General features: G+C 51.5%; 12 protein-coding genes across 12 annotated transcripts; 5 read left to right on the top strand and 7 right to left on the bottom strand.

Moving 5' to 3' along the window:
* Positions 1-71: 71 nt before the first annotated feature.
* On the top strand, positions 72-1,134 carry CC1G_13965 (hypothetical protein; the record flags this gene model as incomplete). Its single annotated transcript, XM_002911879.1, has 5 exons — positions 72-124; positions 427-480; positions 619-813; positions 873-1,019; positions 1,089-1,134. 5 exons carry the CDS (start codon positions 72-74, stop codon positions 1,132-1,134), a joined length of 495 nt encoding a protein of 164 aa, XP_002911925.1.
* Positions 1,135-1,403: 269 nt separating this feature from the next.
* On the top strand, positions 1,404-3,321 carry CC1G_03822 (Rad51B protein; the record flags this gene model as incomplete). The annotated part of the gene is made up of 3 exons (XM_001833553.2): positions 1,404-1,413; positions 1,913-2,165; positions 2,229-3,321. 3 exons carry the CDS (start codon positions 1,404-1,406, stop codon positions 3,319-3,321), a joined length of 1,356 nt encoding a protein of 451 aa, XP_001833605.2.
* Positions 3,322-3,416: 95 nt separating this feature from the next.
* On the bottom strand, positions 3,417-4,393 carry CC1G_03821 (hypothetical protein; the record flags this gene model as incomplete). Its single annotated transcript, XM_001833552.2, has 5 exons — positions 3,417-3,688; positions 3,754-3,885; positions 3,972-4,118; positions 4,177-4,248; positions 4,309-4,393. 5 exons carry the CDS (start codon positions 4,391-4,393, stop codon positions 3,417-3,419), a joined length of 708 nt encoding a protein of 235 aa, XP_001833604.2.
* Positions 4,394-5,089: 696 nt separating this feature from the next.
* CC1G_03820 (IDI-7) lies at positions 5,090-5,700 on the bottom strand (the record flags this gene model as incomplete). The annotated part of the gene is made up of 5 exons (XM_001833551.1): positions 5,090-5,177; positions 5,231-5,367; positions 5,420-5,488; positions 5,555-5,610; positions 5,667-5,700. The coding sequence occupies 5 exons, from the start codon at positions 5,698-5,700 to the stop codon at positions 5,090-5,092; spliced, it is 384 nt and encodes a 127-aa protein (XP_001833603.1).
* A 353-nt stretch (positions 5,701-6,053) lies between these two features.
* CC1G_03819 (band 7 domain-containing protein) lies at positions 6,054-8,161 on the bottom strand (the record flags this gene model as incomplete). The annotated part of the gene is made up of 8 exons (XM_001833550.1): positions 6,054-6,476; positions 6,536-6,567; positions 6,617-6,815; positions 6,868-7,036; positions 7,087-7,242; positions 7,292-7,583; positions 7,642-7,825; positions 7,880-8,161. 8 exons carry the CDS (start codon positions 8,159-8,161, stop codon positions 6,054-6,056), a joined length of 1,737 nt encoding a protein of 578 aa, XP_001833602.1.
* Positions 8,162-8,663: 502 nt separating this feature from the next.
* On the top strand, positions 8,664-11,628 carry CC1G_03818 (glucosidase I; the record flags this gene model as incomplete). Its single annotated transcript, XM_001833549.2, has 11 exons — positions 8,664-8,847; positions 8,939-9,100; positions 9,150-9,235; positions 9,289-9,361; positions 9,412-9,528; positions 9,580-9,783; positions 9,836-10,163; positions 10,215-10,356; positions 10,408-10,966; positions 11,018-11,322; positions 11,377-11,628. The coding sequence occupies 11 exons, from the start codon at positions 8,664-8,666 to the stop codon at positions 11,626-11,628; spliced, it is 2,412 nt and encodes an 803-aa protein (XP_001833601.2).
* Positions 11,629-11,816: 188 nt separating this feature from the next.
* CC1G_03817 (hypothetical protein) lies at positions 11,817-16,275 on the bottom strand (the record flags this gene model as incomplete). Its single annotated transcript, XM_001833548.2, has 18 exons — positions 11,817-12,209; positions 12,261-12,281; positions 12,334-12,879; positions 12,932-13,249; positions 13,301-13,803; positions 13,865-13,978; positions 14,032-14,427; positions 14,476-14,500; positions 14,553-14,654; positions 14,703-14,924; positions 14,978-15,083; positions 15,134-15,353; positions 15,404-15,438; positions 15,491-15,570; positions 15,636-15,745; positions 15,796-15,820; positions 15,874-16,098; positions 16,156-16,275. The coding sequence occupies 18 exons, from the start codon at positions 16,273-16,275 to the stop codon at positions 11,817-11,819; spliced, it is 3,561 nt and encodes a 1,186-aa protein (XP_001833600.2).
* Positions 16,276-16,659: 384 nt separating this feature from the next.
* Positions 16,660-18,574, top strand: CC1G_03816 (hypothetical protein; the record flags this gene model as incomplete). Its single annotated transcript, XM_001833547.2, has 11 exons — positions 16,660-16,736; positions 16,805-16,837; positions 16,895-16,933; positions 16,987-17,112; positions 17,168-17,190; positions 17,247-17,840; positions 17,895-17,968; positions 18,031-18,120; positions 18,174-18,359; positions 18,414-18,447; positions 18,502-18,574. The coding sequence occupies exons 1-11, from the start codon at positions 16,677-16,679 to the stop codon at positions 18,572-18,574; spliced, it is 1,332 nt and encodes a 443-aa protein (XP_001833599.1). The 5' UTR covers positions 16,660-16,676.
* Positions 18,575-18,698: 124 nt separating this feature from the next.
* CC1G_03815 (NADH-ubiquinone oxidoreductase subunit) lies at positions 18,699-19,721 on the bottom strand (the record flags this gene model as incomplete). The annotated part of the gene is made up of 6 exons (XM_001833546.2): positions 18,699-18,740; positions 18,795-18,926; positions 18,980-19,190; positions 19,261-19,484; positions 19,536-19,565; positions 19,623-19,721. 6 exons carry the CDS (start codon positions 19,719-19,721, stop codon positions 18,699-18,701), a joined length of 738 nt encoding a protein of 245 aa, XP_001833598.2.
* Positions 19,722-19,908: 187 nt separating this feature from the next.
* Positions 19,909-23,210, bottom strand: CC1G_03814 (telomeric DNA binding protein; the record flags this gene model as incomplete). The annotated part of the gene is made up of 6 exons (XM_001833545.1): positions 19,909-20,920; positions 20,971-21,100; positions 21,152-21,847; positions 21,904-21,987; positions 22,038-22,502; positions 22,565-23,210. The coding sequence occupies 6 exons, from the start codon at positions 23,208-23,210 to the stop codon at positions 19,909-19,911; spliced, it is 3,033 nt and encodes a 1,010-aa protein (XP_001833597.1).
* Positions 23,211-23,464: 254 nt separating this feature from the next.
* CC1G_03813 (hypothetical protein) lies at positions 23,465-24,726 on the bottom strand (the record flags this gene model as incomplete). Its single annotated transcript, XM_001833544.2, has 6 exons — positions 23,465-23,680; positions 23,738-24,037; positions 24,091-24,146; positions 24,205-24,310; positions 24,380-24,442; positions 24,526-24,726. 6 exons carry the CDS (start codon positions 24,724-24,726, stop codon positions 23,465-23,467), a joined length of 942 nt encoding a protein of 313 aa, XP_001833596.2.
* Positions 24,727-25,272: 546 nt separating this feature from the next.
* CC1G_03811 (acetyl-CoA synthetase) lies at positions 25,273-27,299 on the top strand (the record flags this gene model as incomplete). The annotated part of the gene is made up of 7 exons (XM_001833542.1): positions 25,273-25,485; positions 25,542-25,631; positions 25,685-25,799; positions 25,853-26,164; positions 26,220-26,498; positions 26,547-26,834; positions 26,896-27,299. The coding sequence occupies 7 exons, from the start codon at positions 25,273-25,275 to the stop codon at positions 27,297-27,299; spliced, it is 1,701 nt and encodes a 566-aa protein (XP_001833594.1).
* Positions 27,300-27,329: the final 30 nt, after the last annotated feature.

The raw sequence follows: 27,329 nt of genomic DNA, 5'->3' as shown, positions 1-27,329 counted from the left end.
TATCTCTTCCTCCCACAACGAGGGAAAAGGGATGGTCAATTCAAAGACCCCTCAGCCGATGCTTCTTGATCATGGATGATTCTCCCGAAGATGGATTATGCGCCAATTACGCGCGCCACTTCAGGTGAATGTCCGGCAGTATCTCTCGTATTGGATGTATTACCTCGGAAAAATAGAGTCCTACTAGACTCGGGCAGACACCTTCTCTCTGTTCTTTTTGCTCTGTTTGATTCCCGTCTGGAAATGGTTCTCAAAGCGGGGTCTCTCGCCACGATCGCTGCCTGCCTTGTTAGCGTCTGGGGCCACGGCTACATTCGAGAAGTGACCCTTGGTTCGGTGGTCTGGCCAGGATACAATCCTTACTTTGACTCGTCAGCATTCCTTTTTGTCCCACCAACGCACTGTGAAGACTAACCTGACTTACAGTTGGTGGCAACCTCCGCCCGAGAGGCTCATCCGAAAGATCCCTGGCATTGGTCTGTGCTTTGATCACCTCGAGTTGTTATGATCTTGAGTTCCACTATCAGCACCTATCGAGGATTTGACCTTGATCGAGTGAGCCCTTAATGTATCATATTGTGCTATCAAGTTCCCTCTACTGAGCATCGTCCGTTGTAGCCTCCAATGCAACGGTGACACCGCGAACGACTACTTCACAGAACCCGCTCCTCTCGTCGGAACGGTGGCAGCGGGTGACAATGTCCATCTCAGCTGGCTAAACCATGCTGGAGATAACCACAAAGGCCCTTTGCTAACTTACATGGCGCGTGCTCCATCGGATATTGACATCAGGCAGTGGATTCCCGGGAGAGAGTGAGTTTCGCTGTGGACGGGTGTTCTGAGCTCCGATTCTTACATCGCATGGCACACAGGGCCGTCTGGTTCAAGGTACACCACGAAGGGAAATACGGAGATGGGAAATGGGCCGCACCGGAGATGTTCGAGAAGCGAAATGGGACTTACACATTTAGGATCCCACCAAACCTGTTACCGGGTCAATACCTGATACGGCACGAATGGTGAGTGGAAGAAATCAAGTATAGACGAGCGCTGTTATCTGAAAGACCTTCCTTCTAACCACCGTGCAGGATTGCTCTGCACTTCGGTATCGCCTTACCTTTTGCTGTGGAATGAGAGTAATGACCGGGCCTCTACCAGCTGACAAGTACCCGGGCTTCCAGAGCTACCCCGTTTGCGTCCAGGTCGAGGTCACCGGGAATGGTACAGCATTCCCGACATCGTTCGTGTCATTCCCAGGAGAGTACACTCCGGAGACACCAGGTACGCTGCTGGCTTTCCGCCCAGTGTGTACAATTGCTCATTACCGCGCAGGTGTGATTTATGATGTATGGAATGGTAACTTGCCTAAGGTCGATTGCAATTGGTGTGCGCATCGGACTGACATGTACCTGTGTGATCTTCATAGATAACGGAGTAAGCTTCTCAACTGAATCCACCCCTTCTGCATCTCATTCAGACCTATAGCCGTACCCAATTCCAGGTCCCGAGGTGTAAGATCCTCTCTCTCGATATTCCGTTCCAAATGACTGATGATAATTAAATCCATAGCTGGACTGGAGGCTACTAAATTTTCAATCGAATACGCAGAAATAATTCCGTTTAGGTTATTTATTCTCTTACCACTATACACTGCTTGTTCTTGATTATACGGTCTGAGCTACGGAGTATGCGGCGCTTGAAGGGAGGCGCCCACGAGTATCCAAACAAATAGGGGCGTCGGGCTTGCCAAGCCACCACCATCATCGAGCCTGGACGGTACATCGCATGGACATCCATGACCCGATAACCTCCAGCAAACTCTCTTATGTCTCCAAAAATGCCCTCAAAACAGGTGCTCATGACTTTGTAGTCTTTTAATTTGTCGCCTAACCTCGCAGAACACCCCATTCAGGCAACTTTATAACAATTGCAGATCTATTGGTTACCCCGATAAACGAGGTCGCCAAACGGTGCAAAATCTCTGCTCAAGACGCCAAAGCCATATATGACGTGCTATTGAAGGAGTGTAAACCACCCGCTCTACCTACCCTTATTACCCTGAACCTGCCCCTTGACGAGGTTCTCTCGACGGGAGATGCGTATCTCGACCATGCACTTGGAGGGGGAATTCGAACAGGGATGGTCTGGGAAATCGTTGGGGAGAGGTAAGCGGGTGTCCGGGCCTCAGTTTTTGCAACTAGTGCGCTGATACAGGCTCTTGTGATCAGTGCAGCCGGGAAGAGCCAACTAGCTCTCCAACTCTCCCTCTTCGTCCAGAACCCACCGGAGTTGGGCGGCATTCACGGCGCAGCATGCTACCTAACCACATCATCCAAACTCCCCACTAGTCGACTATCCCAGATGCTCCAATCTAATGAAAACCTATCAAAGGACTCCTGCGACCTCGCTCATGTCCACACTATCCGGGTCAACACCACACCCATGCTCACCAACGTCCTCATGAACCTCCTTCCCAATTTCATACAACAACAACAAACGACATCCCATCCTGTCAAGCTGCTCGTCATCGACGCTCTGGCGGAACTCTTCCGCTCTACCGAGAAGATGTCGAAGACGACACTGTTCGACCGGTCTAAAGAGCTCAACCAGTTGGCGTTGGACTTGCATGCGTTGGCCACCAGGCATAATATCGCTGTGGTTGTTTTAAACGAAGTCATAGACCGCTTCGAGAGGGGAAGGCTCAGTTCGAAAGCTGGAGAGCTAGTCTATAGCGATCAGAGTCGGTTCTTTGGGACGAGCAGCAGCGTTCCGGGAGAGAACACCAAAGAGGCGAGTTTAGGGCTGGTTTGGGCTAATGCGGTGAATGCGAGGATTATGATGAGTAGGACCGGGAGGAGACGTTACCTCGACGAGAACGAGATCCATCAGAAACGGACGAGGATGCAGAGCTCCGATGGGGCGCTTGCTTCGTCGTCTGCTCCAAGCACAAGCTCCACAGGGCAAAGTGACGAGCAGTCAACGCTCATCCGGCGCCTTAGTATCGTCTTTAGCTCAGTCTCACCACCTTCCTCGATGGACTACATCGTCACCCACAAGGGCGTCGTTGTTCTGCCAGACGACCCTTCACAAGACTGCACCGCCATTTTGGAATGTCGCTTTGCAAACGACGTGGATGGCTCGGAGACTCAGATCAAGAATGCTGTCGCACCAGCAGAAGTACCCCACACGCTGACCACACAATCTCAACCTCTCGAGAATCCAGAAGAGGACGAGTACGATCGGCTACTGGAGGCAAGTGAAGATGACATTCTTTACGACGCTTACGACGCATTCGAACAACAGTTAACCCAAGCGACTTGAACTTGCACGAACAATCGTCTTAGAATATACGAGAAACCACGGGTATCATTGTCATGTACAGAATTTAAAGCAACGAAACGGAAAGAAGTCCAGCTTCAAGGTTCGCGCAGCGACACATCACTCCATTGTTCCTTTGACTCATTCATCTGCCTCCATGTCGATGTCGGTCTCCACGCAGGAATGTAATTCGTGTCATACTTCCCATGCATGTGCCCGAGTTCCCCTGAATGAGCCGGAGAATCGGGGATGGAGGGTGTTTCGATGGGATGAGGATACCAATTGAGGATGGGTCGGGATATCCATGGTTTTGGTTTCGGGAATGGTTCGATGTAGCAGCCGAACCAGGAGATGATGAAGCCGACTATACCTATGTTGTCATAGTGTGGAAATGAGAATCAGAGTCTAGAATCGGATGGAAAAATCGGAACTTACTTGAGAGTGTGGCTAGGCCAGCCATAACCAACACTGCACACGCTGTTGCTCTAGGGTTCTTGAGTGCACTGAAGTCGTCGATTAAACTCTCCTTCCCATCTGTGAGGCGGACGAGAAGAAGGACAAGGTTCGCTATTGTAAAATGAGATCGACGATCAGCTTCCTGAATGGATACTCCTTCCACGAAAACATGTAATTTGGAATCATCCCGTACATACCTCCACTGAAGATGATGAGCGCGCCGAATCCTACTAAACTCCTCGGTCTGATGTACTCGCGCTCTGGGTGCCGGACACGATGCAAGAGCATAACGGCCATAGTGATCAACGCTAGCCAGTCTATGGCGATAGCTCCTGTTTGGAAGACTAAATTCGCAAAGGTGAACATTAGGAGCTTGAGAGGTATGGAAGGGACGGTACGTACACCCGCCGGATCCTAGTGCCAGGGCCAGCCCTAGCAAGAGGATGGAAATAATATGTAACAGGGATACGACAACTGGCGTAGAATACGTTCAGCATACAAGCACACGATCGTGAAACTGAAAGGGGTACTCACCAACGAATAGAACTCTGAGGACGGTGGCCATTCTAATCTGGGGGAAAGGAACGTCGTGTAACTCTGCTTTAACAGCCATCGACATGGCAGGTACAGGGATGGAAGACCTGAAGGGAACAAAGGCTCAGGGAGCAGGGAAAAGCGTAGGGTTCAGGTTCAGCCTGGAAGCGCGCTTTTCTATGTTTTTGGGTCAAAGCGGGTGTGGCCTGTGTCAAAGGGGGCGTGAATGGGTCGTTACTGAAAGGCGAGTGTGGCGACTGTATGGCGAATAGGACCACTTGGATACCACAGAATTGTGTCAAAGTGGCAAGGAAACAAGCGAGTGTAGTTCAGGATCGACGACGGTCAAGCACAAAGGCGGTTCCAGCACTTCCACTTGTACGGGAACATGCATGGCGCGTATCTGCGATGAACGTGTAGGTCAATCAGTTTAGCCTTGATAAAGATGCAGGGTTAGGACAATCTCGACAAAATGACGAGGGTGCACGAGGCGCTCACCTCAATCTGGCAACCGCGCGAATCCAAGCCAGAATGGGTCCCTCGATGTGGAAACTTGAAGATGTCAGACTTGAGATGTTAATGGTCAAACGCAAAAATACATTGAATGTCATATTTGTGATAGAAAACGAACGCAATATTATACACTTGAAGAAAGGAAGAGAAAGGACGGAGTATCCCTGAGGGTATGGGAAAGGAAATTGGGATAAAAGGTGAAGAGTTACGCCGCGAGTGTGGACCAAATAGATAGAGAACCGAGAAACCAGACGAGGAAGCCCATTGTTCATGCATCTAGCGGCAGCTCGATCCAGTCTTCTTGACCGAATGTGTTCTCTCCTGAGTAACTGACATAAAGGAAGTTGTCCTCGTCCCTAGGAACGAAATGAGTAATTGTCCACAGCGGCAGGGGCCTGAAAGGACGTACTTATGCTCCTCGTATATTGCGCTCATGAGTGCTGCGGTCGGTGGGAGGACCTCGTCGACGAAGATGAAGATCGCCTTCTCTGGTGCCAGCTTGATTCGCTTACGGATGACATACACGAATTGTCCAACCGTGAGGTCCTTATCGTCACGATCATTAGCGACTGCGTTGGATAGGCGAAGGAGGACTTACAGATGGCACCAGGTACTTCTTCTTGTCGATAGTAGGGATATCGGTCCTGTCTGCCTTCTCACAGATGACCTGTTGTGTTCGTGGGCCACCGAGTGTCGTCAGACTGAGTTCTGTGCTATGAGGTTGGATACATACGGGAATACGATCCGGGTACTTCTGTCGAATTCGCTCAGCTTCAGCCTTGCGCTTCTCTGTTGGTCCGGTTGTCAGTCTCTCGTCGATTGCTGTTCAGGTCCTGATTACGCACCGAAGGGGTGCTCGTCCTTGAACTTGGATCGCATATTGAATTGCTATGTGGTTGTGTTGAAGGATTAGAGTGTTGGAATGGCGGTTTGGTGTGGTTGTGGGACAGTCGTGGTGGTGGTCTCTGAGTGACCCGAAACACGCACCTCTGAGCTCAGTGAGGGGCAGGGATCACAACACCCGTCAACAAACACCCGGTCGGTACATTTATGGCTTCGTTCCTCCTGTTATTGTTGTTTTCTCTCTATTTGACTAATTGCCACTCATCGCCTTCGAGATCCACGCAATCGTTTCCTATCCCGCAGCTACGCTACCCAAAAGTCCAAGTAATACAAAATAGGGGTATCTGGGGTGACATATTACGATACGAATCCGAGTCAGATCATGACTACTACTTTGCGGCGCCATTCGCGGCCGCTCCCATAGACGCTGCCATACCCAAAGCCAAAGCACTGCCCATTTGTCCACCCATGCCAGTATCGGAGGGAACAAAGACCGTCTTGGAACCGAAAGCTTTGATTCGCGACACGTCGACCCTGCGCAACCCCATCTCTCTGGCGAAAGGGTCCACAACAAGGGCGTCGGCCTGCGCCTTGATCCGGACGGCCTCTGCTTCTGCCTCCGCTTGGATCCTCGTCGCCGCCGCAACGGCCTCGGACTCGATCCTTGTCCTCTCTGCCTGGGCTTTGGCGGCTGCGATAACCCGGTAGGCTTCGGCGTCTGCCTCGGTGTTCTTCTGAAGAGCCTTGATACGGGTTACTTCGAGTGCACCTTCTTCCGCTTTGACTTTGTTGCTGTTCTCGCGATCGACGTTCTATAGGGGCATCGACTCAGTACGCCGTCGAAATCAGACTGATCAGCCTGTTGACTCACCGCAGCCTCAACCTGTGCTTGCAAACCACGAGCTAAAGGAGATATTAGAGCGGATCGTAACGAAGCGGGATAGGGGCGTACTTGTCAACTTGTCCATTGTAGAGGCAATCTCTCCCTTGAACTGACGGTCGATAACGGCAAGATCTTTCAGCACGATGCCATATTCCAAAGCAGCCTCGTGCATTTCATCCATGGCACGGGTTCGAAGAGCGTCCAAGAACGCTGAAGATGGGTCCGTGCCATCGTCGAGGTTGTCTGGACCAAGTGATCGTTGCTTAACCTATCGAGGGAGTTAAGTGGGACGATCCAAAGTTCGTTACGGGAAGGTTTACCATTGAGGAGTAATCAAGATGGGCCATAACTTGAGTGAGAATAGACTGTGTCTTGTCCCGAAGAGCCTCGTACGGCGTTTGATAGCCATGAGTAGCGAGTTTGAGCGGCTCGGTCAGTTGCCACTTCAAATAAATGGTCAAGCTAACAGGGACTTGATCACGAGTGAAGCTAAGGGAGAGTCAGTTTCTGGATAGAAATACCAGAGGGCACAGACGTACATATCCTTGGTGGGCATCTCGACTTGGTTCTCTCCGAGCGTGTACAGTCCTCGAAGAGTGACATTGGGGTGGGTGATGACGGTCTGACCTGCTCCAATTAACTCCAGTTCGTCTCCCCTTTGGAGGATTGCGCAGTTGTTGGCTGGAATGTTCAAACTAGCACTCGTTAATCGCAAACTCGGAGAGAAGGATCTCAACAACTCACAATGTGGCAACGACGTAGTCTTTCTCGCCTCCAGTCCTGCCCACCTTGCTCTTCATCTTGACTTCGTGCGTCCATCCGAGGACCACGCCAGTCAATCTATCCTTGACTACGGTCGGGAGATGGGTTTGATCGACAATAGAGAGAATATCATAGGTTCCCTCCACGGCATACGCGACAAATCCAGAGTTTGTGATAACGAACACTTGATTCTTAGGGTCGGAAACGACAGCAGCTTGGTTCTGAGAAACCTGGACTGCTGTCAGACCTTGGAACTCGATGACAGTGTCGGACACTGGGAAATAAAGGTCTGAGTGAGGTCAAGGTCGTATCCATAGTAGGGGGATACGTACAGCCTTTAGTTCCGCACCACGTACGCGCCCACCAGTTACGAAGGGGGAAGCCTGGGTATCGTCCCGGCTTGATCAAGACCTTGGGATTACCACCATGGTTGATGAGACCCAAGTGGCCAGGCATAATTTCTTCACCAGTCCAGTCAATTGGCTCCTTCTTGGATAACAATCGACCTCGTCCAGACTGGGAGAAGCTAATCAGCTAACACGCGACGCAAACTCAGAGATAAGGTCGCACCTGCTGTAGCTCTTCGTCGAGCCTCTGCAATGCAGTGATCAACCCTCCTTCGCCAATGGGAATGAAGAACGGTCGGGGCTCCAGCTTGCTATTCATTGGAGTAACAAAGCGCGGTTCTTCATATTGAGGGCGCTCAGGGATCTTCCCGAGCACTTTGCTAGAAGACGCGACGGCCTCCTTCGGAGGCTTGGATGGTAGAGAGTCGTTGAGGACGGTGGTGTCTCCGTATGTTGACATGCCTCCGCCATAGTTGGAGAGCGCGCTATCGAACTGGGATGTCATGTTTAGGAGGTGGGGAAAGTCAGAAATGGCATACCGAGGTCCATCCCGCTCCTTTTATAGACATACAAAGAGAATGTGTGCATGTCACAGACCTGTTACAATGGTTTGCGGCATACTTCAGCGGAGGATGGTCATTTGATCACTCGCCAGTGCCCAGGGAAACAGAGATCTAGATTGCGCAGGGTCTACAGCTTTTGTGATACTGCTGTAGAGGTACGGAAAAGCAACGGGATGCTGTCTTTTGGAGAAGCAGTGCACGTTCGCAAGCGAGAACAACGGCCGCGACGCGGCAGGCCACAGGAACAAACCAGAACAAACCCCTGGCTGGGCGCTAGCCCTCGCCGCGGCGCACTTCGGCAATCAAATTCTTTGACACAATTGGGGAAATCTGTTCCCGCCACGTGTGCATCATTCGACCACGTCCGAATTTGGGTATCGCCATCGTCGCATACGACGACGACGAGCGAGCTTTCGGTGACCTCCAGTTACGAAGGCGCTCACAATGCAGACGCGTTGGCTACTTTTCCTGCCAGTGCTGCCTGCAGTACTGGCACAGGGAGCGAATGACACGCTGCTATGGGGCGCGTACCGACCGAACCTGTACTTTGGGCTTCGTCCTCGAATTCCAGAGTCGCTAATGACTGGGATGATGTGGTTCGGGACACAAGACTTCATGTCTATCGGAAGTAAGTGCACTTCTCGTTTCAGAGTTGAACTACTGCTGTTAACACGGTGCTGTAAAAGAAACTCGACACACATGTGAACAGAACGAATTAGACAGCTATACCTGGACGGAATATGATCCAAGAGAAGGCGGTGTACAGGTTCTGAAAGACAGCTTCAACAATGTGAAAATAACAACAGAGTTCCTCAAGATCCCTGGCGGACTTCATGGAGGAAGTTGGGCTGCACGAATTCGTGGAGAACCTCTACGCCCAGGTTCGTCTGGATGGTACTTGAGCATAAGGTTAAATCTCATGGACAACAGAGGACCCGTCACGTATCTCCGTCATCTATTATGCTGGTCTTGAGGGACTGGGAAACCTTGGAATGGAAACGGACGAGAGAGAGAACGTCAGTCACTCGCTTCTACCCAATTTCCCCGACTAACCCATTCTGGCCCGTAGGGTATTGACGGGGAGGTTGAATTCAGCGGAAACACGATTGAACTCGGGGACTTCACCCTTCGAGTAGTGGATGGTATGCCAGTTATCGCCTTTTTTTGAATGTACCCTCACGGGGGCCTGCAGGTCCGGACAACAAATACATCAAGGACGGCGCTCATTATGAGGATTTCAAGAGGTCCGTTGAAAAGACCCAGTTCCTTGGGAGGGCAGTGGAGCGCGGCAACATCTGGAAGGCGAAAGGTAGGACTCCTGTTCTTATTTGTAGTCTTCCCTAACTCCCAATGCATTCAGATATTATTATTGCCGCAATGGCTGAGAAGTTCCGTGAAGTAATGCCAGCCTACCAACCCGATTTCCCCAACCCCGGATATGTCCTCACTCTTCCGAACGATGTCTATACGAACAGCAACTTTTTCGCCGTTCAGAAAACCTTTGACGGCCCATTCCAATTCGACGTCCTGTTCGAGAGCGGAAGCGCCAAACAGAAGCTTAGCTGTAAGTCTTGTCAGTGGTTCATCATGTTTTGCCTTGACTTATAAGATCGTAGCATCCACTCTAGACGAAGGAATCCCGGCCTTGATTGAAGCTTACAACCAACGCTTCAGGGCCACTCTCCCCCATCCCGCCGACTATCCAACTGAGAAACAATCATCCTTGGAGGCCTTTTCCAAAGCAGTGACTTCCAACCTCATTGGCGGAGTTGGCTATTTCTATGGAAACTCCATTGTGGACAGGAAGTTCTCCTATGAATGGGACCAAGATGAGGACGCTGGAGACGATGACGACGCGAAACCCAGCGGTTCACACCTTACAGAACCCAAGTCACTACTCACTGCCACTCCCAGTAGGAGTTTCTTCCCTCGAGGATTCTACTGGTAAGGACTTTTCGAGTTATGTCTAACTTCCTTCTGAAACACCTGCGGTAGGGACGAGGGCTTCCATCTCTTGCATATTGGGCAGTGGGACAATGACTTCAGTCTTGAAATTTTGAAAGATTGGATCAATCTCATCGACGACAATGGATGGGTAGCTCGGGAACAAATTCTCGGCGAAGAAGCCAGAAGCAAGGTAGTTACCAATTGCTATGCAGAATCTGACGTCCGCTGACCATCCTGCAAGGTCCCTGTAGAGTTCCAAACTCAGGTACCCAACTACGCCAACCCCCCGACACTAGTAACGGTCGTCGCAGCATTCATCGAACGGTTGAAGTCTGTCAATGCCAACCGCGGCCCTTCTGACGAAGATCTCGGGATGGGTATGGGAGGTGCACAGACACCACTCGGAGTCCAAGATGAAGCAACCCCTGTACCCGGAACTCAGCATTTGCAAGACCAAGAGCTGGCCTTCTCCTACCTCAAGTCTATCTACGCACCATTGAAGCGACACTATGAGTGGTTCAGACGTACACAGCGTGGTCAGATCAAGCAGTATGGTCGAAAAGCTCGTTCGCGAACGGAGGGTTACCGATGGCGCGGACGAACTGAAGAGCATGTTTTGACCAGTGGCATGGATGATTATCCTCGTGGCCCTCCTCACCCGGGAGAACTTCACCTCGACTTGATTTCGTGGATGGCATTCTTCTCCCGGACCATGAAAGATATCTCTGGATTCATTGGTGAGAAGGAGGACCAAGCCAACTTCGCCAAATACGAACGTGCTATTCTCGACAACATTGAAGGTGGGTAGAACCTCTGTGTAATCCTGGAAGGGATACTGAAGATGGCTTTAGATCTGCACTGGAATGAGGAGGAAAACATGTACTGCGATGTCGGTGTAAACGAGGATGATGAGTCCTATCACATCTGTCACAAGGGCTACCTCTCGCTCTTCCCCTTCCTCCTTTCACTCCTTCCGCCGGACTCTCCCCACTTGGGTTCTATCCTTGAGCTCGTCAGGGATCCCGAACACCTCTGGTCGTCTTACGGCATCCGTAGTCTCTCCGCTTCTCATCCTCAATTCGGCAAAGGCGAGAACTACTGGAAGGGCCCTATCTGGATTCAGATGAACTACCTCGCTCTGAGTGCTTTGCATAAGGTGCGGTGCTTCCATTCTGATTGTTGGATTGGGTTGACATTCGATTCTTGTCAGACATATGCCGCTCAACCGGGCCCGTACCAGGAGAGAGCTCAGGAGATCTACAAAGAGCTCCGCAGGAATGTTGTAGACAATGTTGTCAAGGTTTGTCCACATGCTTCACGTCGCTTCTGCTTGGATGACCCATACATGATCCCGCAGGAATACGAGCGAACTGGTTACGTCTGGGAACAATACAACCCTCTCACAGGAGAGGGTCAAAGGAGGCATGTCCCGTTGGATCTCTGTTGCCAACATCGTTGCTGACCTTCGTGTTGTAGTCATCCCTTCACTGGATGGACATCGCTGACTGCTTTGAGTAAGTCTCCTATTTGGCCCCAGGCTTCCCCAAAGGTTAACGGCTGTCCCTCAGTTCTCGCAGAGAAGTATGTATAATTAATTCGAGCATCCGACACCGCCTACCCTGTATAGTACATGAGCACGTTATTTCGATTTCAACGCCTGTGAGCCTTGGCCGAGAATGGTTTAGGGAATAGGGACGTCGGGAATTTCTTCGACAATCCGTTCTGGTTGTGGGTTTTGATGATAGCCTTGACAGCGTTGGTGGCACGATTACCAGCCTTCTGGAACGACTCGATCTCATCTGAAATCTTTTTACGTCGAGCGGCGTAGTCCGCCTCGAGATCCACAAAGGCATTGAAATGACGAGCACTTGAAACGAACTTGTGAGCCAGCCAGTCATCGAACAGGTTGGGAGTGAATGGGACTAACGAGTCGATGCGCAGGACTTCCAGATGCTCTGCAGCGCTTCGCAAAATCGACATCTTGCTGCGTCGAGCTTCTTGAGATGTTGAATCAAATCTACCGATGACTGCTTTGATCAATTCCTGGGGGCGAGGATGTCAGTCGATGTCGAGACGACGGGATCAGATCCCTACATTATGGATCTTGTTCAACGCCTACGACGAGTCGATCAAATGGTTTCCCAGAGTCGTCCATGACCCCACGCACCTCAATAACAGCTTCATTCGCCTGTTCAGCTTCCAGCACTGCCAACGCTGCCTGCCTCTGCTTCGCATGACGATCCGCCGTTCCAGACCTCTCTTCGTGACGCTGGGTTCGGAAAGGACTGACATCGTCCCTCTTACGTGATTGATCACCATCCACAGATAACTTCGAGCGGGTTCCAGCAGGATCCTCTGACATAGCAGGCTTAGGCAAGTCTTGGAAAGTGACCTTGGGAACGGGAACTTTCAGAGTGTCTGCTTTCCTGGCCGCAGGTGGAGAGGGAGGGACGACCTCTTGCTTCTCGCAGACTGGACGAGCTGGAAGCGGGGACTCGTGCTTCATTAGTTCAAGTTGTGATGTAGTCCCTGCTTGGATCCCGATCTCAGAAAGACGTTTGGGTTTGGGCTTGGGTTTAGCGACAACGGCTTGTTTCTCAGGTGTAGGGGAGTGTGTTAGGTCGATCATGGTTACAATCATGTCCTTTGGGGTCTCGGGCCTCTCAGGCTGGTTGATTTCGCTGAGGATTATGTCGGGACTGGAGTTACCGGTCTGTGAAAGGACGTTAAGCATCAGTGCACAAAGTAGTCGGGATGGCTACTACCTTGGTAGGGACCATATATTCTTCGACAAATGTTTTCGTGTCTCCTTCATAGTCATCACTGCTGCCCTGTTCGAGAGCAGGAATCGATTCCACTGGTTCTTTGGGCAACACCTCCATCGAGGGTCGCTCAAGATCACGGTCTCGCTCAGAGAGCTCGAATGGCTCGGGCGTCGACTCTTGCTTGATCTTCTGGATGAATGAGTCTGACTCCCATGGTGCCTTCTTCTTCTTTCTCTGCTGACGGCTCGGAAAGTCTTTTAATTGGGCGGCGAGCTTTGACGAGGTTTTGGCTGCATTTTCACCTGCGTGACTGCGAGACTGGAGGTTGCAAATGAGGCCCAGTCGATGGAAAGCTTTGGGATGACTCACGGCGAGATGGTCGCTTCCTGGTTCGGAAGTCAGGCGAACCTTTTCGTCCCGCACTTCTTGCTTAACGTCGACCTGTCGTCGCCCGCGGACTCGCTCCGCTTTCGGTGGAATGGTGTCCTCCGACTCGGGGAGCAAAAGGGGTGCCGAGTCATCCTGAACCTCCAGCTTAACCTTGATTGCGGGCTGCTTCTTCTCGGAAGCTGCCTTAGCTCGATTGGACGCACGCGTCGGCTGCTTCATTTCCTTCGCTTTTCCTGCCCTATTCTTCATTGCAGCTTTTCGAGGGACTGACGTTGCGGGCGTGGCCAAGGTCGGTTTCGGACGGTCCTGAGGTTTCTTCGACGCGACGGTGAATCGGGCATTGGCCCTGAGAGGGACGGGTGCAAAGATAAAGTTCTCCTTTTGAACATCTGGGGTATCGGACGAGCGGAGCCTCTTCACTGGCGTTTCCGCAGTTGCAGGTTCGTCTAGCTTTCGCTTCTTCCCTTCAAGGCAAGGGGATCCTATGCGAGGCCATGTGTTTTGTTCAGGAAGAAGTCCAGAGGAGCTATTTCGAGCACGTACCATCCCGAGCCGCGCCAACCTGACCCGTCTGAAGGTTTTCCTTGGTACGGAGATTCTCCAGGGCTTTCCTCTTCGCTTGGCGAGTCTTTGGTTCACTGGGAGGAGTAGGGGCGACTGCGAGAATTTCAGGTCGAGAATGCGGGCATGAACATGATCAACTTGCTCACCTTTCGGAAGCGCCTTCTTTGGCCGCTTTGGAGCTGGACTGGGTGTGAATTCGGGTGAGCCTCCTTCGTCGACTTCGTCGTCCGACAAAAGGATCACGGGATTGGAACGTTTACCGCTCTTCAAAGGTTGAACATTTGGCTCGGTCGCCAAGGGCAGTGTGGACTTTGGTACGGTCTTCCCCCCCTCTCCTTTCTCCGTCTTCAATTTCGCAGCAGGAGACACCGCCTTGGCGGGGACTGCACTGAGATTGCCCTCGTTGTCTATGAACAGCGTCTGGGGAGGCTTCTCGGCGGAGCGGAGGAGCAACTCGCCAGATGCAGGAGGGAGAATGGACCCTACGGGGAGGGAGTCTTCTGAGGCGGCGTGGTGTTCGCCTGGCGTTGATTGGTCCCATACTGAAGGCAGGCAGTCAGCATGTTGGCATTCTCAGACTTCCGACTTACATTGCTTGATGACGGACACCTTTTCCTGCAAGGAATATGTGAACAGAATTCATGCATCTGAAACCGGTAGGCCTCACCTGCGTGGTACGCGGGGGTGACGCGTTCTTGGTTCCATCCAGGGCAATTTGCTTAGCAATCGATAACTTCCTGGAGTAGTCCTCCTTGGTCTGCTTCACCGACTGCCAACTGATGAGAACAATGGAAGGGGGAACGAAGAGTATACCCACAAGCCCTCGCTCCTTCAGAGCAGAAATGAAACGTTCCTTGTCGGTGTTCTTGATCACCCAGTGCGCGGTATGGTTCCTTTGGCTTGCTTCCATCATGTTCTTTCCAATGAGAGGGGGTCGAGTCAACGAGACGTTGACAGTGATGCCTTTCCCCAACGATGGGGTCATCTCAATGTCTATGACAGTGTTGTAGTCGATAGTTAACACGTCAAGACTTTCTCCCTGTGCCTACGTGTCAGTACTGAGATTTCGGAGGCCCGGGACACTCAAAGTACCTCTTGAACGTTCATCAGAAACACCTTCGAATCGACGTATATGCGCTCGGTTGCCTTCTCTTCGCCCTTGCCAATGGTCAGGAAAGCAGTCTGGAATGGCTGGGGGCTATAGCCAAGGTGAACGAAGGTGCAAGGGGGCCAATCAAGATGGCTTACAAGGCGAGGTTGGCCGAAGCAAGGGAATCCATAAGTTCAGTTCCAATGTCATCCCAGGTTTTTCCCGACTGGAGGACATCGACGATCTTCGAAGAGCAAGCAAAGATGGATGGGTTGAAGACTTGTTGAATGAACGGAAGGCGCTTCTCTTTCCCAGTGCCCTTGGCCGAAGGAAGGAGGTTCGCGAATAGCTCCAGTAACGCTTCGAGAGGGAGAAATTCTGACGAAGGGCGTCAGTCACTGTTCCACCTGGCGAAAACGAGGACAGACCTCGTGTATTCCAGATAGTGAAACCAAGGCGGGTTCTGATGTCATGAGCCTCCAACAATTCGCACAGGAAGGAAATTCAAGTCATACCCTCCCAGCAATGTCGCCCTGCGTAAATTGGATGCGACCTCCGCGTTCCCAGAAGCAATGTCGGACAGAAGCATGTAAACCTTGAGTAAGAAACAGAGAGATCAGCTATACTCGACGCATATATGCAGTCCTCCATTTGATTTACGCTAGTTAGAAGGTCACTGTTGCCTTCTATGCGGTCGTTCCTGGTAGACGAGAAGTACAGGCGACAGAGCAACGATTGAAAAGCCGTTGCAACGGCAGTCTTTGCTTTAACTGTAACCTGGTCTCAGCCGCTAACTAGCGGGTTTTCCAGAAGGGCTTACCCGTAGAATCCTCCTCCAAGTAATCCTGAAAAAGAGTGTTCAGTAAATCTGTTCGAGCACATCAGGAAAAGGATAGACCAAGATTCCAGCAATGATAGCGGCTTGAGACATTTCCCAGCCTTCCTTAATACCTGCATGTCCATTCCCGACGAGCTGGTTGATCTTCTCGTCCTGAATTGTCTGGAAGATACTCAGAGACAGACGCAGCGTCAACTGAAGTTGCTCCGTATAGAGAGGCTGTAGCCCAGTCCTCAAAGCCTCAGCAAGACGTTTGAACGTTAACGGCGAGATCGTTGAAAGTTTCTAATAAGGATAAGGGCGCGTTAGTTCTGCAACTACGGTGCCAGGTTGAAGGTCTACAAGAATCGTTTCAATCGTTGACAGTTGGGCGGTGGACGCGTCGAGACCCGCGACGCCGCGCTCCCTAGGACTTGGGAGGCCATTCTCGAGTTCGGAAATAGCAGCTTTGACGCTTTCCATGTTTGAAAGAACCGCGTTCGCCATGGAACGCGATGAGGAAGGATGTGGTTAGATTGAAAGAGGGGTGAAGTCACAGCCACCTTGGCTGGGGCGCAATATTCGCTCGACTCTGCTTCGATCAACGACCTTCAACACCATGCCGTTTCTTACAAGCTCATTTTCCAAGTCGCAACCACAAGTGCAGAGACACCGAGTGGCCCAAAATACTTGAATTCATGCCTACGGCGCTTTTCCAGCGACCATCATTGAAACACGGAACAAAACCCGAAACGAGGCCACTATAAAGACCGAAATCAAGGAAGCTGCAGGACCAAGCCCAATTCATTCACTCCTTAACTTGAGCGCAGTCTGGAGTCCCTTGTCAAGCCTTTCAACCGTCCTGGTGGCCTCGTAGAACGGAAATGTCGGCCATAACTGGTACAGTCAAGAGTGGGCTAACGTCTGTTATCCCTAACATCTCGGTATGTGCCTCGTGGACGCTACCATTTCGTGACGAGAAGACGGGCTAAATGGGACTCACTTATCCTAGCCTCCAAAGATCAGGAGGAAACATTTGAGAAAGGTAAACAGTTTTGGTTTGACTTTGATGTATCTGAGTTAACCTATACCTGCTTTCCAGTACTCTTGGTTGCCTGATGTTCTAAGGATAAAGGGTAGTGTGAGTACCCAGATGCGCCGGTCGTTTTCCAACTGTTGCTGAAGGCCATCCAGATTATCTCCCGTATCGTAGGCCCTGTCACGACCGTCTCTCTTTTTGCTGCACTTGTGGCATACGCTTCACACGAAGGGTACACGGTTGTATGGACCAACTCGATCGTTCCCCTCCTTTCCGTCGTCGTAAGTACCCTGTACAGCCTCTCAAGTACAACTCATAGACTGATGTCCTCTATAGGTCGGTTTGATCCTGGTCTTCAGGTAAAATTATGTTCTCCTTAAAGACTCGACTTGACCTCTAAAACGATTCTCAACAGGAACTCAACCTCCTATGATCGCTACTGGGAAGGCAGAAAGGCATTCCAAGCTGTGACTACCTTGACCCGTAACTTCTGTCGAACTGTCTGGATCACGGTCAACCTACCACCCACCGGTGAACAGCCGAGTCACGCGAAGGGCAAGACCCCCGTCAGTCTTCTCACTCCCAGCCAACTCAAGCGCAAAAAGATCGACTGTCTCCACTTGGCTCTGTCCTTTGCTTATGCCACCAAGCATTACCTCCGCGGCGAAGATGGGATTCACTACCCCGACTACGTTGGAATCCTCCCGAAATCCTTCTACCGACGAGATGAACTGCTCTACGGCACCCAGCGCAGTTCCTCCCCTGGGACATACGCCACGATGAAGGACGGTTCTGTTGTCAACGGTGGCCCCAGTCGCGAGAACAGCCTTAGCCCCAGTGGAACCACCACCCCCGAAATGTTCAGGGCAGACCCTACCAAACGTATCCGCGCCAAGCGAAGCAAGACCCGGCTGGGGACTATGGATGCAAGCACGCCACTCCTGACAGATAGTCACAGGGCTCTAGACTTCCAGTCTTATGATGATGCATCGATGCCTCTTCCTCTAATGTGAGTGTCCACATTTCGGCCCCAGTTTGTTTCAATGTTAATGTGATTCCATAGAATTGCTCACGAATTGACACGAATAATCTATGGCTTCCGACGAGATGGATTGTTGGAGACGATTGGTCCAGCAGGTTAATTCTTCCCCTCAAAGAAGTAACAAGGCGGAGCACTCATGCTCTCTCCTATTACACAGGAATGAACGGCATGACCCAGATGATCCAGAGCCTCGTTGACCAGCTCGGAGTAATGGAACGCGTTGCGAATACCCCAATCCCTGCTTCATGTGAGGCGACCGTTCATTCATTCCCAAGTGATCTGAACTGACCTTTACGCCAGACGGAATTCACTTGAAGCAATGTGTGACGCTCTATCTATTTGCTTTGCCACTCACCCTGGTTAATGATTTGGGATGGGCAATTATTCCCATCGTCACCGTGGTCGCCTTCACCTTCATGGGGATTGAGGGTATCGCAGAAGAGATTGAAATGCCCTTCGGAACTGACGACCGCGACTTGCCGCTCGGTAGGTGATACCATCCTAGCGATGTCTGCTCTTCTCATTACACCTTTCTTCCAGAACGGTACTGCAACGACCTAAAGGAAGAAATCTTGTACGTCTCATTTCTTTCCATGACAGTCCCACGTGTTCTAATCATTAAAATTAGCTATATCATCGACCGCTTGCCCGACGGCGGTGCGGGTATGTACGGGTATGACGATGGTGAAGGCGACGATTGAACAAGGAGAGTGCCTATAAGCGCTCTACTGATGAGAACAGTGGATGGTTGAGATACCCCTGCCATAGCATTCTACGCCGATACACGACTATTCATGGAACGTCTATTACGAGAATTTGTGCATTCTACTGGAATTCTGGTAGGCAGAATTCACCTGGGCCGTATGGCTACGCGGGAATATGAGTAAACGGGTCAATGGGAAATCCTGGAGGCAAACGCACCTTGCCAGTAAGGTTAGTCAGGCCCGCCGAGTTCTCGCTGGTATGTCTGCTGCTCTGAGGACCAGGCTTGGGTTTTTCACCACGAGCAAAGGCGTCGAGAATCTTTTTAGTGGATTCGGGAGTCAGGTCCTCCTGCAATGGCAGCAATGGGTAAAAGCACAAAGTCGATATAAGATGGCACTCACGTAGTAGTCATCGTTGACGACCATCATAGGTGCATTGCTGCACGCTCCCTGGCACTCAACCTCAACAAGAGTGAACTTTCCGTCCTTCGTCGTCTGACCGGGCTTGATTCCACCAAGGTGCTCGGAGATAGTGTTGAGGATGTTGGTAGAACCGCACAGCATGCAAGGTGTCGTCGTGCAAAGTTGGATAAAGTTCTGGCCAATAGGTTCACTATATAATTCACGCGAATTGAGGTCAGCAAAGAGGCAATTACAGACTTGGGAAGTGAAATGGTTCCCACCGGTTGAACATGGTGTAAAAGGTCGCCACCTCGTACACGCGCATGGCTGGCATTTCGAGGAGCTTGGCAACGTAGTTCATGACGCTAATGCTTGTCCAGCCCTTGTTTTGCCGTTGTCCGAGGTCGAGGAGGGGGATGACGGCTGCTTTCTTGTATTGGGGAGGGTAGCGCGCGATGATTTCCTGTGCCCGTTTCATGTTCGCGGCATCGAACTCGAAGGGAATCTAAACCAGGTCTTCAGGATGTGTCTTCCGCATGCGAATGAAGCAACCGACCTTGGGGTTGTTGTAGGGAGTATCCCGGTGCTACAAAAACTTGTAAGAAACCTTGGTTAACACCCTGTCCCAACCGACTATACATACCACAAACAGAGCATCTGAGCGACGAGAGGGTGTCGTGGAAAGAAGGCGCCTGTTGAGGGCCACCCTTGGTGCGGTACGTCGTGCAATTGAAGAAAGCATTGTGCAGGAGGTTCTCGGACTAGACGACACTTGTAAAGAGCTTCGTTGTCGTCGTTGGCGAAACTCCCGAATTCGTGGGAATCCGCATCAGCCAATCAAATTTGCCGCAATCACAACAGGCGTCGGGAGCGCTCTTGCCCTCGCTCTTGGTTGACATTATTGCCATTGACACTATCTACAGAAAGGTCTATCGCCAGTCTAACATCGACCTCTTCCAACGGCTTATTATCTCGTCGACTTTGAGCAATACCCCTGCCGTGGTGCTTCTGATCCGGGCTTCCTGCATCCCTCCTCCACCCGATATCTTCAAGCCCTGCTCGAGACTCTCAAAAATCTTTCCCGCCCATTCCTGCACACCGAGCAGCAATGTGGTGTGTTCCAGACCCAGCGTTCGTCCATCATCAACGATGAGGCAGCCGTCGAGGATAACCAACGATAGCTCCAACGCGGAAGAGATCACTGAAGCTTCTTTCTCCTCCTTTGTCCCCTCCTCTTCGTCGTCTTCAGTTTCGCTGGCACTTATTGGACGAGTACCCAGGCTGACGGCCAGCTCGAGTGTGTCCGGTGCAATAATGGCCAGCCACTCTGGTGCATTTTGCGAGGCGTTGACGAGGATCCCAAGCGTTCGCAGGAAGTGCGAAAGAATCAGAGGATTCAAAATCAACCCCGTCCCTGCACCTCTATACTTTGACCGCCCTTCGAGATGCGCCGTTCTCTGTTCCCTCGTCTGCTCTTCTCGGAGGAAAAGCCAGAACCGGTTGACCAACGGCGCAATGAAGAACTCTGCGGCGACCTGGGTGAAAGTTGTTTTCTTGGGTGGCGAAATCGCGAGACCAAGCCTGTCTCGCTTCGTCGCTTCGGAAATGGGTGCCGCTTTCTTGATTCTAAGAGCCTTTTCTCGAACAATCGTTGGCTCTCTATTGGCTGCGTCGGATTGTCGCTGTTGTTCGATGGCGCTGCGGCTGATGGTGTCCATAAGAAGTGGGACGAGTTCCCTGTCGGCTTGACTGGCAGCAATGTATCTGCGGTGCATTGACGGGGGTAACATTTTGCTTGGGAATTCGACGCGAGCCGCGGGCGCTGTGCTTTCCGGGATAGGCAGAGATGCCAGTTCCCGAGCTCCCATAGCCAGAGCGTTCAGGGCAACATATCTCTGGTCTGCAGAATACTGATTCTTGAAAAACTCTTCGATGAGCGATCTATGCCATTTTTAACCCATGCACCGTTCACGAGGCATAATAAAACTCACGGAGCAGCCTGACGAGGGGCACACGCCACCAGAGCGTTCATTGCACCTTGCCGCTTCGACGAGAACCCTGGCAAGTCATAGTTGTCATTGAGCGATAGCAAGGCGTATACCAAGTTGACCGCATTTTCAGCTGGAAAGGATTTAGAAGTTTTCTCATCTACCATGGTAGTAGTTGACTTACCGAGTTCCGTTCCATATGAAGCCTTTTTCCGAATCAACTCCTCCGCACAATTCAGACCCATTTCCAGCCTATCCACTTCCTGTGGATCGTCAGGCGAAGATTGCTTGACACCTCCCCTCAGCATATCCCCGAGCTGCTTGAGATACACGGGTCTGGCAACCTTCTTTTTCCCGATATTCAGTGTCGGGTCCTTCTCGATTTCGGCCAGTTCCTCTAGATCGGGAGAGGAAGATTCAGATGACGCGTCTGAAGCGTAGCCTGTGAGGGAATCGTCCGAGTCGTATCCCACCGGTGTTGCGAAATTGACCTGGTCGCTATCAACGTGAACTTCTTGGTCGGCGAGAGACTGGGCCGCTGCAGCAGTCGTAAGTTCTTCGACTTCCACATCTTCCACGAGGGCTTCTTCAGGGACATCGAGTTCAGCATCGACGTCCCGTGCACGAATCAATTCGCGCAAAGAACGAGCCCACGGTCTCCCCGCATCGTCACCCTCCCATCCGCCGAAATCGAGTTTCTTGTTGCACATACGCGCCGTTTCTTCAGCTACCAGCATTCCACAGTGGCGGATTGCCGTGTCTTGGTGGGAGAGGTATTTGGTGATCCCGTCAATGAAGAGTGAGGAGAATGTCAGGGCATTGATGGGAGGGGAGTTGGGGAGGAAGTAAGATGCAGAAAGGAGGAGAAGCGTGCTTGCATCTACAGGGACCCTGAAATTAGATGGGAAAATATTGATCTTAGTAGGGGCATCTTACACTGGTGCTGGGATAGCAACGAATGTTTGACATGTTCAGTCGAAGACCATAGACCGAGAACCGCTTGCATGAACACGTCGAGAGCTAGCAAACTGATTCAGTATCGGCCAAAGTTCGAGAGAAGTAGCACAGACTTTCAACATCCAATGGTCCTCCCAACGCAGCTGCCGATACCCAGCAAACGAATATCCGAGCATGCGCCAATGACCAGTTCCTTGACAGGATTAAACTTGTCGAAATCTCCCATAGTTCCTGTTTGGCGGGACGGACGATGCCCAGGAGTTTAGAAAGCAAGATAGCTTCCTCTCGTATCTTCCCTCTTTGTACCGGGGAATTGCCCATTGGCGGGTGGATACCCTCCAACGACGCAAAAAGCGACACTAAAATCGACTGGAGAGATAAACTCGATGGCAAGCTATCGAGGAGTTCGTTCCAATACTCGAAATACGCCTTTTCGCCTTCCGAATGGACTTTGGACCTGATCGTCGCGAGAGTCGCCTGGAAGAACGATGGCTGTGTTCGGGATATTGGTGGACTGGAGGGGAATAATCCAACATTGACGAGTTTGTTGAGGAGGTAGGAGAGAGCTTGGATCGATGCTGTCCCGTAGGCACAGAAAGATTAGATTGAAGACCGCACGTTGAACAGATGCAACTCCTACCTTGTCGGCCTTTCTTCTCCCTCGACAGCCTTGCAATCAACTTTTCCAACCGAACACCCATCCGATTGAAGTACGTTCCATTCTCCAGTGGAGAAGGTATGGTTCCGTCCAGTCCGATGGCGTTGGCGACCTTGGAAGGGACCATGACTAGGTTCCGGACACAGTCGTTCCATGCGAGTTCTTTTTCTTGCGAGGGTTGCTGATTTTGTATAAAGATAGTATCGTAGAGTCTGTCCAGAGGATATTCGTTGGCCAGCCGTTCAAGTAGCCCGATGGCGTGTAGAGATAGGGGCGAGGAAAGAAGGGTGGAATGGGCAATCAAGGCTACCTCTCCGGAAACAGGAAGCGCATTGCAGAAGAGGTCCGGACAAAAGTATTGCTCGGCCAGAACTATCGCTTTCTTGCGTTTCAGAGCGCTGTCCCATGTTGGGAAGACGTGTTGCAGGATTAGGCGTTGGAATCGCACTAGATGTTTGGAGACTTTGAATGAGCTAGGAGGGAGAGGCTGGACATTGAATTGTTTGAACAGCGGAGGCAAGAGACCAATGCTTTCCAATGGCGCGGTCAGATATCCCAAAAGTGCGTCGACATCATCGATGGGTGCCTGTAGCCTGTTGAGCAAGTCTTGGATCTCGTCTGAGGTCATCACCGTTCATTGTCAAGAACTGATATGATATATTCGTAAGCGGACGAGAGGCATATTTACCACGACAGCTACAGAAGATAACTACATACACAAAAACTCGGACGAAGAGGCCAATAAATCCAACGACGTACAAGTACAAACCCGAAGGCGAAAACGAAGAGATATTAAATGGTAGACATTCAACAAGAAAGGGTTCCGAATATAAATCACAAGAAATGCCGGACTACAAGATTACAAGGAAGGTACATATCCATTTAGGCACTGGTAGTGGCAGCCACTGCTGTGGTCGCAGCGGTCTTGGAGGCAGGTTTGGCCTTGGAGGCAGGCTTAGCCTTGGAGGCAGGTTTAGTCTTGGTTGCCGCTTTAGCGGAGGCAGGTTTCGCCTTCGTGGAAGCAGGCTTACTCTTGGTTGTGCTAGCAGGTTTGGCCTTTGCCTTGGATGCGGGTTTCTTGGCCTCTCCTGTAACAGCCTGTGAATAGAATGAGGTTACAGATCCCTGAGCAAAGATAAATACTGCGCGACCCACCTTTTTCGCAGGCTTGGGAGCAGCCTTCTTGGCCGTTGTGACTTTCTTGGTGGTTGTTGCCTTCTTGGTCGCACTGGCGGCTGGGGTCTTCTTAGTCGTCGCAGTCTTCTTCACAGCCGGTTTCGCAGCGGGCTTTGCAGAAGCAGTCTTCGTAGCAGCCTTCGCGGCAGGTTTAGCAGCGGCCTTCGCCTTGGTTGGTTCTGCTTTTGCCTTCTTAGCGGGAGCAGGCTTGGTGGCAGTGGCTTTGGCCTTGGTGGCGGTACCCTTGCCCGCAGTGGGTTTCTTGATCGTGGGCTTGTTCTAGACACCAATGAGCATTGTGCAAACTGCAGAGAGCAACGAGGAAAGCCTACCTCCTTGGCAGCATCGGCCTTCGCCTTGGGAGCGAGCTTGATCTTTCCAGAGGGACCTGGGAAGGGAAGAGTCAGTCTCGACCAGCTCAATGATGTGTCATCGCCTCGGCGTACCCTTTGGAAGACTGAAGATTCCCTTCTCGCTGCCGTTGGAGATAGCCCTATTCAACTGGCTAGCAGCGGCGGCGTTAAGCTGAATGTGGTACTTGGTTTCGACGAACTAGAAAGAGGGACAGAGGGCACGTTAGAGTCGGGGTGGCATCAACTGCAAGCATGCGCCGAGTCGCACCTTCTTGATCGTGGGCCTAGAGACACCAGTACGGGCCTCGTCAGGATGCGCAATGATACATTCCTAGGGATGGATAAGGATCAGCAACAAGCTTAGCGAGTTTGGAGGGAAACCAGTGGGAGGGAGGCGCAGGGCGACGACGGTACCTTGATCATATCCACCCAGCTTGGGTGCGTGGAGCCCGCAGCTTTGGAGGCTGTCGCAGAGGCCTTGGAAGTCGCTTTAGTTGTCGATTTCTTCGTCGCGGTGGGCATCCTAGCGGTGTGGTAGACGGTGCAGACGATGTGCGCGGAACGGTTGGTGGGGAGAGGCAACAGGACCGTCTTTGCTCGTATAACCCATCCCATCCTGGCATCACGTGTGAATATCGACCAGCGCACGGTCCATGGTCGACGAGGAGCCCCGTAAATCTAGGAATCGCCTGGGGCTAGGTGAGAGAGAGGAGCAGGGTCTGTTGCCAGAGGTGTAAGAAATTTGGATCGAGTTTGTCGAGAGGTTATCTGTCCAGGAAGACAAGAAATCGACGCAAACTTGGAGGACGTCGAGAAAGAGACCCCCAAGTTAAGGTTTAGGCCTGTAAAAATGGATCTGGACGTGTCGAATTTGGTGCCGTCCGCTGCTGTACATGGTGTAGAGTGTAAATCAATGCTCAAATCAGATAAAAACGCGTCGATGCTGTTGACTACGATGACCAGAACGTAGGGGCAATTGAGAAAGATTGTTCATGACCGGACTGTGACCGGACCGTGTCAAGCAGACCGTCGGCATCTCCCGTAACAACGTCAGCACCGTGACGCGATGCCAAACGTGATGATGGTCAAGTCCAAACACATACGACTTGCAACTTACCCGTCCCTCGACTCGTCACTGGAAGGCGGCTCGAGTTCTCAACCATGTCGCAAACGGTAGCAGACTATCTGGTAACAGATGATCTGACAATTCTGCTCGGTCTGATCGCTGCCACGGTCTTCCTGGTCAACAACCTATACAAACCTCAACCGCTTGTGCACCCTATCCTCCTTGGGCGCCAGAGCGACGTCGGGCGTGCACGCAATCCTGGAGAAAGTGCGGTGTATAGGAACTATGGAACTGGCTTGATGGGAAGGGTGGGCGGCTCTTCGTTGCTGGTGGTATCCAATTACTGACATTACTGGCGCTATAGTTCCCAATCCGTCCTGGGAAGGATGTACACATTCTTTTGGATTTGGTGCGAGCGGAAACTGAGGGACCGAGGACGCTTTGGGGTACCAAGGTATGCAAAGCTCGTGTGGTTACCAAAGGTTCTGTTCTAAGGCGCTCATGTAGCTCACGAACCGTACACTGCAAGACCGTGCTGCAGCCCTTGGCACGGGCCTGATACGCCTGGCTGGTTTGAAGCCGAATCAATCTACTGTTCTCCTCCTTCTAAATGACGGTTTTGGTAAGTTTTTCATCGAACCTACGACTCATACTCAATACCAAATGTTTTCTCAGAATTCCTCCTTACCGACCTCGCACTGGCCTCCCATGGAATCGTATCGTATACCCTCAGTTCAGCCAAACTGCTGTCCTCGGTCCTGGATTCACACCGACCATCTGCTATTGTCACCCACGCCGCCATGCTTCCAGGCATCCTGGAACTCATCTACGACTCTGATGAACGTCAGAACGAATATACCATTGTCGTCGTCGACGAACTTCCACGAGAAGTCAGGGCTGGAGTTGCTAGCAACATTAAACTGCTCCCATTCGAAGACGTGGAACGTGAAGGTGTACGTGTCGAGAAAATCTTGAGCCCGGTCCCGAGTGAGTTGGATACCTTGTGTCCTGAAAACGTCGCGATCCTTACCATTCTACCTAGAGCCGAGTGACGTTTTCACAATCTCGTTGTATGAAGGTAAAAACGGAATGATCCAAGGAGCGCAATTGACACACGAGAACTTCACCGCCGGAGTTGCTGCCATTCACGCTTTACTCCCAGCCTCCCACACGTTTTCGACGTTGGATACCATCGCTTCGGCTCATTCTCTCAGTACCGCATTTGGACGAGCTGTCGCATACACAGCGCTGTACGAGGGCACCGGTTTTGCGACGTTGCCTTCTTCGATAATATACGAAGGCGAAGATGACCATCCGTCTGGTATGCAATTCCCAGTTTTCATACGTTTCGTAGCTCATATTTTATCAGGCTCGGCGGACTACCGAGATTTGACCCGAGTCATGGGTTACCCGATCCCATTCCCAACAGTCCTATTCCTGAAGCCAGAACACCTCAGATCGACGACAGACGAAATCCTCCAGCATGCTCGTAAAGCTTCATTGCTTTACCGCTTTGGATGGAGACACAAACTGGCCGGAATCACGGATGGCTTTTTGACACGGGACAGTCTCTGGGATCGCATGTTGTTCGACAGCGCTCGCAACAGGGTTCTGGGCAAGATCTCAGCCACAACGCGAGCTGTGATTGTTAGTGGCGGTGCGTAGCTCTAAAACAAGCTATTTAGTCTGTCTTGTGCTGATTAGTTTCACTTTCATAGGGCCTGTCGATGCCGACCTTATGACGCCAGCACGCATCGCGTTTTCGGTGCCCGTGATCAACACCCTCTCGCATCCACTAGTCGCAGCCCCTGTTCTCGCTTCGCATGCGTTCGATTTGCAAGATTTCAGTTTGACCGGAACTTCCTCTCAGAAGCCCCTTCCCGCCCATACCGGTCCTCCTGGAGTGAATGTCGAAGTCAAGTTGGTGGGAGTGGATGACGAGAAAGTGGAGTCGGGCGGTGATCCTGTTGGAGTGATGTACGTACGTGGACCACCGGTGGCAAAGTTGGTCAATGTGGAGGGATACGTCGAGGTCCCTTCTGGAGATGATGATGGCTGGACAGGGCTGGGGGTTCGTGCCAAAGTGCAAACTAATGGATCGTTTGTCGAGATGATTGACTAATTACTACCCGAGTATTGTCCTTCTTGCTGT

This window comes from Coprinopsis cinerea, assembly GCF_000182895.1.
Source record: "Coprinopsis cinerea okayama7#130 chromosome 2 map unlocalized cont3.2, whole genome shotgun sequence".
Classification (NCBI taxonomy): Eukaryota; Fungi; Basidiomycota; class Agaricomycetes; order Agaricales; family Psathyrellaceae; genus Coprinopsis; species Coprinopsis cinerea.
This window is presented reverse-complemented; position numbering and strand designations above follow the sequence as displayed.